This window comes from Balaenoptera borealis (genome assembly GCF_965194805.1).
Source record: "Balaenoptera borealis genome assembly, chromosome: 18".
Lineage (NCBI taxonomy): Eukaryota > Metazoa > Chordata > Mammalia > Artiodactyla > Balaenopteridae > Balaenoptera > Balaenoptera borealis.
In genome coordinates, this window is record NC_138877.1 from 65,466,967 (window position 1) to 65,480,412 (window position 13,446).

General features: G+C 38.8%; 1 protein-coding gene across 2 annotated transcripts in view; it reads left to right on the plus strand.

Annotated features, from left to right (window-relative positions):
• DNAJC3 (DnaJ heat shock protein family (Hsp40) member C3) overlaps window positions 1-13,446 on the plus strand; it is an 87,558-nt gene that overhangs the window by 10,606 nt on the left and 63,506 nt on the right. Inside the window, exon 2 of one of the 2 annotated variants that reach the window (XM_082366124.1) lies at window positions 8,989-9,099. In XM_082366124.1, coding sequence (XP_082222250.1) covers window positions 8,989-9,099 — 111 coding nt within the window. Of the gene's footprint in view, window positions 1-8,986; window positions 9,100-13,446 lie in introns of those variants that run through there. The other variant, XM_082366125.1, reaches the window with a different exon arrangement.

Here is a 13,446-nt window from a genome sequence, read left to right on the forward strand (position 1 = left end):
AAACCCAGATCTCTTACCGTAGCCTGCAAGGCCCAGTGTGATCTGCATTGCCTGAATCCTCTATCCTCCTTACCACGCTGGGAGCCTCCTTTTGATTCCTTAAAGTTGAGCTTGGTCCTACCCAAGCCCTTTGAGCTTATTTTCTGCTCCTTGCCTGGTCATATTCTGGCACGCTGGAGGCTTCTTGTCATTCAGGACTGCTCTCCCGCCTTTTATGCTTTAACTCAAACATCTTCTCAGGGAGTACTTATTTGACTATATTAAGTACTATATTAAGTACTCCTCTTCCTTCCCTCTGGCAGAAATGATCTTGTTTCTCCATCTTTTTCTCCACTGCATCCCTACTGCTAGATTAGTCAGTGCATAGACATTTGGTCTGTTTTTTAATGTGTGTGGCATCCTGTGGATCTGTAAGAATGTCAATTGTATTCATTTTTAGATTTTTTTTTTTTTTTTTTTTTGCTCCACTAAGTTTGGTTCCTTAATTTTCTTATTTGGTGTTAGTTTCTTATGGATTGATTTTATGATTATCTTTGTTTTTCAGAATTGCTCATTGCTAATCTTTGAATTCTGATTGTGGGAGAAGGCTGATTGCCTGTCTGGAGGCAGAGAAATCCCCAGGGCCCCTTCCTTTTCCTTGTATCAGAGTTTGGATCCCTCAGAGAACTGCAGCCACCTCCATGGTACATTTCCCCTGAGAGGGTCTTTGGATATGATTTTGCCCACCAATCTAATCCTGTCCTTTTTATGTTTTGAGAATTTTTCCCAAATTTCTGTTTTTTAGGTGGCCCTCTTCTTCTTTTAAAAAATTTTTTTTCCAGCAAGGTTATGCATTTATCTTTTTAAGTGAATTCTGTCATTTCTAGAATTTGAGCATGTTGGGAGGTAGGCTCATGTGCTTAGGTGACTGTCTTACTCTAGTCCCCATGGACTACTTTCTTCAAAAAAAATTTTTTTTAATGTAAGGGGTAGTTTTTATCAGCCAGTTTTCTCCTCATTGAAAGGATTTAAATTAAAAAAATTTTGTTTTTGGAAAATCTTAAAAATACACCAAAGTAGAGAAAATAGTATCATTTACCACTGTGTACCGTCTGTCACCCAGCTTCAAAAATTACCAACACCGGGTCGCTCCTATTTCATCTATATTTTCATCCTCCTCTCCAAGATTATTTTGAAGTCAATCCCATTCTTCACATTATGTATTCTGTAAATACTTCAGTATGTGGCAGAGACTCCAGTGTAATGCTGGAAAATAGCCTCTCTCTTCAGAGTCCATGATTACCTGCAGTCTGGGGAGTTCTCATAAAGCTAAAGCCTGCTGGATTCTCCTTGTTGCTTTTTTGGGAGAGACTGCCTTATTCATTACTGTTATGGCCACAGTCTTACATATAGATTTCAGTAACATTTGTTAAATGAAACATTAATTTCCATAATCTTCGTTATGAAAAGTAGGTTATATTTTTGGATATGGTATGGAATAGGTGGAAACAGGTGACCCTCACATTCTGAATATAGTGAGTTTCTAAATCTATATTGCATAGTGAATTTTCATAGGGCAGGAGCCTATATCTTCATTTTAAGTGGGAAAAATAACAGTACTTTCCCAGCCTACTGAAATCCCCCAACTGATTTCTCCAAATTTTACCCACACGCTCTTAAATAGGTTAGATATTTTCACATTGTTGCCCTAAACAAATAGGGCTCTGCAGGACCCTGAGTTTTTTTTTTTTTAATTTATTTTATTGAAGTATAGTTGACTTAAAATGTGTTAATTTCTGCTGTACAGCACAGTGATTCAGTTATACGTATATATATATATATATATATATATATATATATATATATATATATATATATACACACATATACACATACATACATACATTCTTTTTCATATTCTTTTAGGGTTTATCACAGGATATTGAATATAGTTCCCTATGCTGTACAGTAGGACCTTTTTATTTATCCATTCTATATATAATAGTTTGAATCTGCTGATCCCAAACTCCCAATCTATTCCTCCCCCCACCCCCTTTACCCCATTGGCAACCACAAGTCTGTTTTCTGTGTCTGTGACTCTGTTTCTGCTTTGTAAATAAGTTCATTTGTGTCATATTTTAGATTCCACATATAAGTGATATCATATGGTATTTGTCTTTTTCTGACTGACTTCACTTAGTATGATGATAGTCTCTAGGTCCATCCATGTTGCTGCAAATGGCATTATCTCATTCATTTTTATGGCTGAGTAGTATTCTATTGTATATATGTACCACATCTTTATCCATTCATCTTTTGATGGACATTCAGTAGATTGTTTCCATGTCTTGGCTGTTGTGAATAGTGCTGCTGTGAACAAAGGGGTGCATTTTATCTCTAAATTATAGTTTTAGGGCTCCAAATTTTTGAGACCACCAAGTTTCAATTTCCTCCTTCCCCCTCTCCCTTTTTCCCTTCCTCCGTTGTACAGAGGGCTCCAACAGGCAGCCAAGGTAATAAAACACTATACAGAAACTGCAGACCAGGAATAGGAAAAGCAAGCTGCTTTGTTTAGTAGGGTAAATAGTAAGGTAAAGTGCATTTCATTTGGCTTTTTGCTCTATTCGATGAAGTCAGGAATTCGCTCGCTTTTGATGACTGAAATAGCAGACAGTTGCCCAGATAGTTGCTCTGGGTGTCTTCCTGGACTCCTGCTCTTTCTTCACTCGACCTCTGCATCCAGACAGTTGACATAAGTCACAGGTAGTCGTCTTTTTCTTTCTCATATTTTTCTAAGCAGTGTATTCTTCTCTATTTCCACTGCTACTACTCCACGGTCAGGTCAGCGTCATATCGCCTGGATTATTGTAACAGAGAGTTTATTGGTTTCCCTCTTCCCTTCTGGCTGTTTACTGGAATCCTCTAGCAGTGAAAGCGACCCACTCAGAGCAGTGAAGTCATGATGGAGAGGAGAGCTGGCTGAAATCCTGGACTTTGAGTTCTCTGAAAGCCTCATTAATCTTGAGCTCTGGGCTTCTAAGTATGATGTTCTTTGTGTTTGGAGTGCTGGTTTCTCTCTTCAGCCTTTTCCCACAGGTCCATCCTCCCCATTTGTCCGTCAGGTTTCAGGGGGGACCTCGGGGAGACCGTGTCCCCCACCTCACCCCCAGCACTGTCCCGTAGAACTTTCTGTGATGGTGGCAAATGTTCTGTATCATCTTCGCTGTCCCACACACTAGCCGCTAGCTATCCAGCATTTACACTGTGACTAGTGAGACTGAGAAGTTGAATTTTAAATTTAATTTTAACTACAGGTGTTAGGTGCCTTCAGTTGTGCCCTCACAGCACCCTGTGTGTATTCCTCCCATCCAAACACTTACCGTAGTGTATGTTTTCCCAACATTTTGTTACTAAACATTTTGCAAAGTTGAAACAGTTTTATACTGTCCAGTCCTATACCCAGCACCTAAACTCTACCATTAATGTAATTAGTATACTTGGTTTTTTTTTTTTCTTTTGGCTGCGTCGTGCAGCATGCGGGATCTTAGTTCCCCGACCAGGGATCGATCCTGTGCCCCCTGCATTGGGAGCGCGGAGAGTCTTAACCACCGGACTGCCAGGGAAGTCCAGTATGCTTGTTTTTAACACATATCCATCTGGGCATTTCTCTATCCATCCATTAATCCTTTTTTAAAAAATGTTTTTCAAAATAACATCAATACACAGGTCCCTAAATACTTTAACATGCATATCATCAGTAGTTTTTGGGGGGGATTAAAATTTATATAGAATAAAATGTCCACTCTAAAGTATAAATCTGCTGGGTTGATAACTGCGTATGTAACCCCGTGTAACCCCGGCCTCCATCAGGTGAGAACACTCAGCGCTCCAGGGGGTTCCTCCTGCCCCTCCCGCTCCTTTCTCCCACCTTCCTGAGTGATGACTCTTCGGATTTTTTTTTTCCTGCAATGTCCCTTTAGCACACTGAAAAACTTCACATCATGCTCCCTGTAAAAGAGAAATGCTTTGGCTACTTACTGTCCATATGCACCTTCTACACACATTTGAACTTCAGAACAACAAAAATACTCTATTTTCTTTTTTTTTTTTTTTTTTAAATCATTCAGGGCCACTTTGGACAGAGGCTCTGATTCTTTTAAATTTTTTTTTTTTTTTTTTAATTTTACTTATTTATTTATGGCTGTGTTGGGTCTTCGTTTCTGCGCGAGGGCTTTCTCCAGTTGCGGCAAGCGGGGGCCACTCCTCATCGCGGTGCGCGGGCCTGTCACTATCGCGGCCTCTCCTGTTGCGGAGCACAGGCTCCAGACGCGCAGGCTCAGTAGTTGTGGCTCACGGGCCCAGTTGCTCCACGGCATGTGGGATCCTCCCAGACCAGGGCTCGAACCCGTGTCCCCTGCATTGGCAGGCGGATTCTCAACCACTGCGCCACCAGGGAAGCCCCCAAAATACTCTATTTTCTACCTAACAAGATACAGCTCTTCTTATAAGCGAAGAAATTCTCACCTGTACCCTGGTTGAGAAGATACATTTGCAACAGTCATTGTGTCCGTTACAGGCTGTTACTAATTACTACTCTTAGTCCTTCACTGTCCTGTTCAGTATTCAGTTATACAAAAACGAAATTGTAAAGTTAATTCCAGCAGCATATTGTAAAATAAAAATGGCAATTAGAGAAAATATGGTTAATATAGTTGATTCTCCTTATTCATGGTAGCTATATTCCATATGTCTTTATGAACGTTGAATTAGCAAATATTGAACCATTGTACCTGGGAGGAAATTCAGGGTTAGGATCCTGCAAGGCCTCAGGTCACTACATGTTTGTCAACAGATCAAAACATAACCTTGTTGTGTGTGTGTTTCTGTTTAAAAATATCTTATTTAATATATATTATTGATTGACTAACATTGAACTCGTGGCCAGCAGCATTATCACTCATGTCTGAATGAAGCTTATCTAACAAACTTCTTTTTTTTAATTAAAAAATTTATTTTTAGTTTTTTGCCTGCTCTGCGTGGCTTGCAGGATCTTAGTTCCCCGACCCGGGGTCGAACCCATGCCCCCTGCAATGGAAGCGTGGAGTCCTAACCACTGGACCGCCGGGGAATTCCCCAAACATATTTTCTTTGAAAGGCACAGTACAGTCTCTTGCCCTTAGTAACACTAGGCAGCACTATGCTTGGGGGCCATTTTAAACAGTAAAATCACCAAAAAAAAAAAACAAAAAAAACCCCACAAAAATAAAAAACATGACACTAAATACACTGTAGAAAGGACACTTGCTTATAACATGAGAGCTCACACAGGAAGAAAAAGTATCACCTTGTTTGACTTCAGCTCGGAACATGCACTTAGAGTGACTCAAGTGTGTCACCATTCTGCACATTCACATGTCCTCAAATGACTGCCAAGGCGCCCTGCATATTAATTTGGGGATTACAGATGAATTGGAGGGGGTTACAAATGAATTTTAGGAAGTGGGCAAATTCTGAGATACAGAATCTGTGAATTGTGAGGATTGACTGTATATACAAATAAACATATGTATAAATAAAGAGAAAATGTGCAGAGCTACTACAGTCCTGAGTCTGTGATTAGTCATGAGGTCAGAGTTGATATATATGGCATCCTTTGTCAACTTCCTGTTCCATACTTCTCGTGCCTTCAGCTGGAACCTCAGCTACTCTGGCTTCTTTACCTGATGCCGTAACCCAAACCTTTGTTCCTGAAGGGTCTGAGTGCTTAACTGTTCTGTTTGTGGTTGCTGTAGTTTTTAATTAACCTTTAGTATTGGGCATGGAAGTACTAACACCCTAGAGAATCCCCGGGGTTCCAGATGTAGCCCTCTTTGCCACTATTGTATAGCAGCAAACCCCATTTTTCCTTGATAAGCAACTACTTGCAGCTGGACAGCTGGCTGATGCTTTCTCTCAGTTTCGTGCTGCAGTAGGTTTGTATCTTGGAACCAAAACACTCAGTGGCCGTCTTAGTGAATTCTAATTTATAGTTCTTTTTTTGGGATAACATTAAAAGTAAATATTATTTACTGTTTAAATAAAATATTTAAAAATATATACAGGATTCTGGGTGAAGTAGATTAATAAAATAAATGCATAACATTCAAATGCGTGTGTATCCAACATAAGAGAATTTTCCATGTAACTTAAGTTACAACTGTAAGTACCAGGAAAAATTCAAGATAATTTTGACAGAACACTTTTCTCAGTGTATTATAGTCATCCCTAGGTTTTGTGGGCTCTATGGTTTTTGTCAAAACTACTCAACTTTGCCATTGTAGCATGAAAGCAGCCTTAGCCAATGTGTAATGAAGGGGCGTGACTGTGTTCCAGTGAAATTTTATTTACAAAAACAGTTTTCTGAGCTCTGCTCTAGTAAGCGGGCACACATCAATTAATGAGACCAGATACAGTGTTATATTCCACTCTTCTTGATCTAACACCTTTAGAATCCATTCCCACACGTGTTCCATGGGTTTCTGCTAGTTTATCAGCAAAGTCTTGCAGTTCCTTTGGTGTGTAAACTATTTTCCTTAGGTCATAGTGTATATACCTGCTAGTGACGTCTGGAATGGTTAGGGTGGGTCTGAGTGAGCATCCCCTTTCATGGCATCTGCCCTAAGTAGTTGTCCTAGGACTTTGAAGCGGTGGAAGGCTAGGTGTCTCCGACAGTGGAAGGCACGCTGCTTCTACTGGTAAGGGAGGCTCAGAAGGACTGGGAGGTTTAAGTTGGTCGGCTTCATCCAGGTGCAGCCAGACGTCTCCCTTCTAAGTCTGAGGATCCCATTCTTTACTAATACATGTCCTGAATTTCACAGGAGAAACTTGGCGAGACTCTGAATTCAACGATTGTTTTAATTCAACAGCCCTCAAAATTAAATTTTGTGCCTGATTTTCAGCTAAATCAGCTCTGTGGCTACAAAAAAAAAATAAAGAGAGAGAGAGATGGTTTCAAGGCTGCCATGGAATCTCTCAGACTGAGTGGAGCTAGGAGTTGGCCCTGAGCTTGTTATTTTCTCTCTGTAAGTGCTCTAGTGTGCTCAAAGGAACCCACCCCACATCTCAGTCCTTATTTCCATCATTACTGCCATGATGGTCAAGTGCAGCAGCCACTTGGGTTTCCAAGGCATGTGCCTCAGTTAGTACTCATTTTCTGTCAACCACAAATGATATCTTCATTAATTGATTCTACTACCTGCTACAGATTACTAACCTCTTGTTTCTCATTGACAGGGAACTCAGCCCTGCACTCAAGCTCAAGGGCATGACCAAACCAATCCTTAAATCCCATTTTTGTAGCTCTGTCTCTTCGAACCACTCCTAGTACCATTTGTGTATAAAAGTCTGGGTCCCTGCGGGAGACAGAAACCACAAGGTGATTTTAAAGGGGGAAGTTGAATATAAAGAATTGTTATGATAGGGTGACCATAATGATGTAGCGAGAACTCTACAAGATAGTCTAGGACTGAGAGACAGTCCGCAAGGAAGGACCAACTTGGAGGGGGACCCCCTCCTCAAGGCTGGGGTTCAGACCTCATCGGAGACAGTATAGTTGCAGGCTAAGGTTGCTGGTAGGAAAGTGCGCTGAGTTGCCGGGGATAGAGCTGGTCCACAGTAGCTGGGGAAGCGAGAAACCACCTTCTCAGGTGTAGGTGAGCCCCAGCTGGTGGGCTTGGGTGTGGGAGGGAGTTGGGGTGCTGCTGTGGGTGTGAAACCTGGAGTACATGGCGTCCTGCTTGGGAGGGGGCGTGTGACCAAGGCTCCAGGTGGCTGAGGGGCTGGATCCCTGGGTGTACGGCTAGGCCAGGGCACCACTGGCTGTACTCCCGCCTGCACACCACGCAGCAGGAGCCCGAAGAAAGGAAAGGCAGCCGTGGGGACCAGGAGGTGTCCTTCCTGCAGTGTCCCTTCAGCGCCCTTGACTGACAAAGCCTAACGCTGTGCTCAGTGTATAGAAGAATGCTTACACGCTCCGGTCCATCACTACAGTCAAGAACTGAAGGATGAATTCAGAGCCGGGAGGCGGCACGTTGGTTGAAAATTGGCCTGGTCAGTCGGATCGTATTATTCTATTCACGATTCCTCACCAGCTCCCGATTTTGCTAAGAGTGAAGCCAAAGCTGTACCTAGTCGGACCCTCTACTACTTTGACCTCATCTTATTTGTTATCTCCCTTGTTGGCTCTGTGGTAGCCATCCTGACCTCCCTGCTGTTTCCACGACATACCTGGCATGCTCCTGACCCAGGGCCCTTGTACTAGCTGGCCCTTCTTCTTGGCGAGCTCTTATCCTAGTAGATATCTGCCTGGTGAGTCCTCACTTTCTTCAAGGAGGTCTTTGCTCAAATGTCAGCTTCTCAATGAGGCCCTTGACCACCTTATTTAATACTGAAAGCCCCGCCACTCCTGACCCCCCTCACGCAGCTCTACTTTTTACCTACCTTACTCTGTAATTCACTCCTTTCTTATGTCTGTCTCCTGCTACTACAATGTCAGGTGCCACGAGTGATAGAGGTTTTTGTTTGTTTTGCTCACTTATCCCAAATATCTAGAACAGTGCCTGGTGCCCTGTAGATGCTCAGTAAGTTCTTGATTATTGTAGTGGACTCTAATATTCGTTGAAGTGAGATTCTAGTTTAACAAAGCAATTCTACTTTTGTTGTTGAACAACAAATTATAAATATTTTTGCTAGTTACTGTGTTAGGCAGTTTTCCTTGCATTTTGTAGACTGGGTACATTCTTTTGACTAACTAGGTCGATATGGGTATATTTTTGGGTGGCTTCTACTCTATAAAGTGAAACACTGTTTGTACTTTATTGTTACTTTCTCTAGGTCGCTTTTCAGCTTCTGTGACTTTTCTCATCTAAGTAAATGACGGAGGCAGACAACTATATTTTTAACATTTTATTCTTTAGAATTAAGTCTTGGTTCATGGAAAGTTAATTTATTATTATTTTTATTTGTTTTTAGGTGCTGAATGTGGAGTAAATGCAGATGTTGACAAACATCTTGAATTGGGCAAGAAACTACTTGCAGCTGGCCAGCTAGCTGATGCCTTATCTCAGTTTCATGCTGCAGTAGGTTTGTATCTCAGAACCAAAACACTCAGTGGCCACCTTAGTGAATTCTAATTATAGCCCTTTTTGGGGATAACATTTAAAATAAATATTATTTATTGTTTAAATAAAATATTTTAAAATATTTACAGGGTTCTGGGTGAAATAGATTAATAAAAGCACAATATTTGAATACATACGTATCTAACATAAGAAGATTTTTCCACGTAATTGAGACTTACAGCTATTAAGTACTAAGAAAAATTCAAGATAACTTTGGCAGAACACTTTTCTCAGTGTATTATAGTCATCCCTAGATATCCTCACAGCATTGGTTCCAGGGCCCCCTCGGATGCTAAAACCTGTGGATACTCGAGTCCCTTATATAAAATAGTGTAGTATTTGCATGTAACTTACACACATCCTCCCATATACTTTAAATCATCTCTAGATTACTTATAATACATAATGTAGTGCAAATACTATGTAAATAGTTGTAAATGTAATGCAAATGCTATGTGAATAGTTGCGCAGCGAATTTTTTCCCGAATATTTTCTATCTGTGGTTGCGGAACCTGTAGGTACAGAGGGCCGACTGTATATATTTTTCTGCCTCCTTAAGCAGATTTCACTGAATACAGTTTTAATTTTCGTGATGATTTGAGATCATCAGTATAATAGTTACTTTGAGGCCCTTGGGGGATCCTGCAGTTCATCTCCTGTTCATTGTTGGTCAGACTCTCTCTACCCCTTAGGCTGTTGCTTTTTATTGCTCACTTGTGTCTGTCTGTAGCATCAACTATCTTTGCAGTATGTAATCTGTTGGGACTGTGAGAAACGAGATGACCAGAGTAAATAGGTTGTGAATGAGGTCTTAGAGGGTTTTCTTATGAGTCACTACATAAACTTCTTTGCTAAAGCTTTTTGATATCTATATTCCTCATTCCTTTTTTATTTACTTATGTATACTCACCTTTATTTGGGATGGTTAAGAGTGACAAGTCAAGCTGCAGAGTAATGAGTAGTGTATTTTTAATAAGATATAGTTCTGCTCACCAGAAGAATTATCCTATTGTTGTAACTTACTGTATAAGCAAAAAGTAGTTAGGTTTTGGTTTGGTGATATTTTTCTTCATGCTTTTTCTTGAACTTAGATTTTTATTACTGATGTTACTAGCTCTCTGGAATAATAGGAAACCTAGATTTTAATCTTGGCTTTGCCACTTGATAATTCTGTGACATTGGTCAAGTTATGTAAGAAAGTGTAGGCTTAAAGAAGTGACCTGCATATTCCCAGCAGTTTCACTCTGCCACCCAAAAAAGGACTTTCTGTGAAGATTAGATGAGAGAAATGTATATTAAGAGTTCTTTGAAAATAGGGGGCAATCACATGTGTAAGGTATATAGAAATACTGTATCTTCAAAAATTAAGACTTTTCTAAAAACAAATTTAATATGTTAATAGGGTTTTCTTAACTCTGTGGAGCTTCTAAGAGGAAGGTTTTTTCATTTCAGTGACTAGCTCACCCTGGAAAGTTGTACTTAATTGGCACAATTTGCAGTAGTTACTTTTCGCTGGAGACCATATACTGTGTGACTGGGTCATTCCTAAGTCCACACTTTCTCTGGTGATTTGAGTTGTCTTCAGTGCTGCAGCACGGTAATTAACATTTTTTCAGTTATTGTCTTAGATAAAGCATGTCTTAAAAAAAAAAAAACTGATTCTTCCTTGCTACCATGAGAATATTTGCAGAAAACATATACCTTCTACTTATTTTATACTTTATTATTTGCTTTCTTTAATCTCACAAATTAATTAGAACGTTAAGGGCTGTGGCATATTGTTAACGCCATTTAAAATGACTGCCTATTTTTTGTTAGCTTCACTGCCATACAAGAATTCTAGAGATGGCTCGTCCCCCAAAATACCCAATAATATATTATTGTCTGCACTGAAAGACGTAAATTAGTAAAGCTAAAACGTGGTAAGTTATTTGTGAAATTCAGTAAAGGGAAAAACTGAGACACTGCTAGTGCCTTCAGAATTCAAATAGCAATGTCATTTTGTTCATCATAATTTGGCAAGTAACAGTGGTTCTCAAATGGTACACTTACCATTATTTGAGGAAGACCTGTGTAGTTTGAGATATTCATCATTTTAGTTTATGTAAAATAACTAACCATAGAAAATAGAGTTTAAATTGTAGTTGACGGGAGTATACAGTAGGTAGTGATGGGGTGATATGGTGTCATGGCCTATTGAGTCTCTTATGAGATGTTTATCAGAAAAGAACTGTAGATCTTTTTTTTTTTTTTTCATCTTGATCTTTTGTTAGCACTTTTATGAGTTCATCAGTTTTTCATTAGAGTTCTGAAAATGCTTATTCATTCAGTTCAGCAGTACAGTCAGTTACCAGAAACCTGTACTTGTCAGAGTCTTTTCCATGAATTTCTTGAAGATGAAAGCCTTTTATAGGAACATATTTGCAAAAGCATCAGAGTACACCCAGAACTGTCTGTAAATGACAAAAGACTTAAAAATGACCACTGTTAAAGATTTGATGAAAGTTCATAATAATGCAGTTGACAAGAAAATTAGTTATTTCTGAGATATACATTTTAAAGTAATAACTAGGATTATTACTTATAACATTATACCATAACATATAAGATTTTTAGAAATTCCATGTAATGTCTGAAACATTTATATTAACATATTTCCCTACATATTTCCATACAAATACAAATATAAGGTTTTTAGAAATTTCATATAATGTCTGAAACATTTATATTAACATATTTCCATACATATTTCCATACAAATACAAATATAAGGTTTTTAGAAATTTCATATAATGTCTGAAACATTTATATTAACATATTTCCATACAAATAACCCAATGAAAGTTTAGTATTAGTTGTTTTGTTTGTTTTTTTATACTGCAGGTTCTTATTAGGCATCAATTTTATACACATCAGTGTATACATGTCAATCCCAATCGCCCAATTCAGCACACCACCATCCCCAAGAACTGTAGATCTTCTATTTCAATTGTCTCATTTACCAAACATCCAATTTAGCATGGCCATATTTACTGCTTCAGGTAACCCAATGAGTTAGTGAGAGCCTCTTGCTAACAGTGAATTAATTAGTCCAGGTCTCCTGACTTCTAGACTAATAAGTTATGCAGTAACTAGAGTAACTGCAGTAGATCAAAGAGCTGTGCTACTGTAAAATGCACAATAATTTTTTGTGGTAAAATATCACCCATATTTTAGTACATTGCTTTAAACTGACTGTAAAAAATTCATTAAATGTTTATACTTCCCAACTTCTGAATTTTGTAATGTACTTTATCTCTTTAACTTTTCCTGTGATTAGAAATTGATGTTAGAGTTTGTAATAGAATTTGGCTAGTGGCATTGGGCGTATCAATGACTCATTTTTTATTATAATGTTATAGCTGACATTTGTGGCTGTGACACCCTTTTCCCATTTTCATTTTTGAAAAATTACTTGGTTACATTTTGAATATTACTTAGGCATGGTATGTTTGATAATTACATTTTTATACAATAAAAGGTTTATGTATTAAAACTCAATAGCAACACAAATAATTGTAGTACAGATCTATTGGTGATTTGGTTTGAAATTTCTTTGCATCTGGTGTATAAATATTTTTTGGCAGTAGTTTTAAGATTTGGAACTTAAATACTCTTGATCTGTTGGAAACAGTGTGATTTAATGAAGAGTGTTGGTATCACTTTCTAAATAGTCTTCTGAAACAGTTGCATCTATTTCACTATTATGACGTAGTCAGACACAGGTTTTGTTTAGAGATTTTATCATCAGAGAAAACCACAGTGCAGGTGTGAGGATGCCCTGCCTCTCATTTCTACAGCATGGTCTTATGGGGATAAAGAGTCCTAGGGTCTGAAACATTTCTTTGGTAGACCTTACAGAATGTCTTAGGTGTATCTGGCATGAATGAATGTCTAAAGTGGTGGATTAAATGGTGGGCATGAATGAAATGATAGGTTTCTCCAATTGCTTGGTAAGATAACCGGTATCACACTTAACATAATCTGGCTAAGTCAAAAAAAAAATCCATGGCTTCATTCATTTGGTACTTAAACATACCATGGTGCTTTCTCATCGCATTTGAACTTTACTTGTGAAATGGGGATGGACATTACTGTTCACATTTACACAAAAGGACACAGAGTATTCTAGTGACCTTCAAAGGTCACATTCCAGTTCAGAAGATTGTGAACTTCTTAAGGATAAGTACTGTCTTATTATTGTTATTACTATTATTATTTTAGTCTCTGGTGGTGCTCAGTAAAAGTTTGAATGAATGAAGGGGTAGAG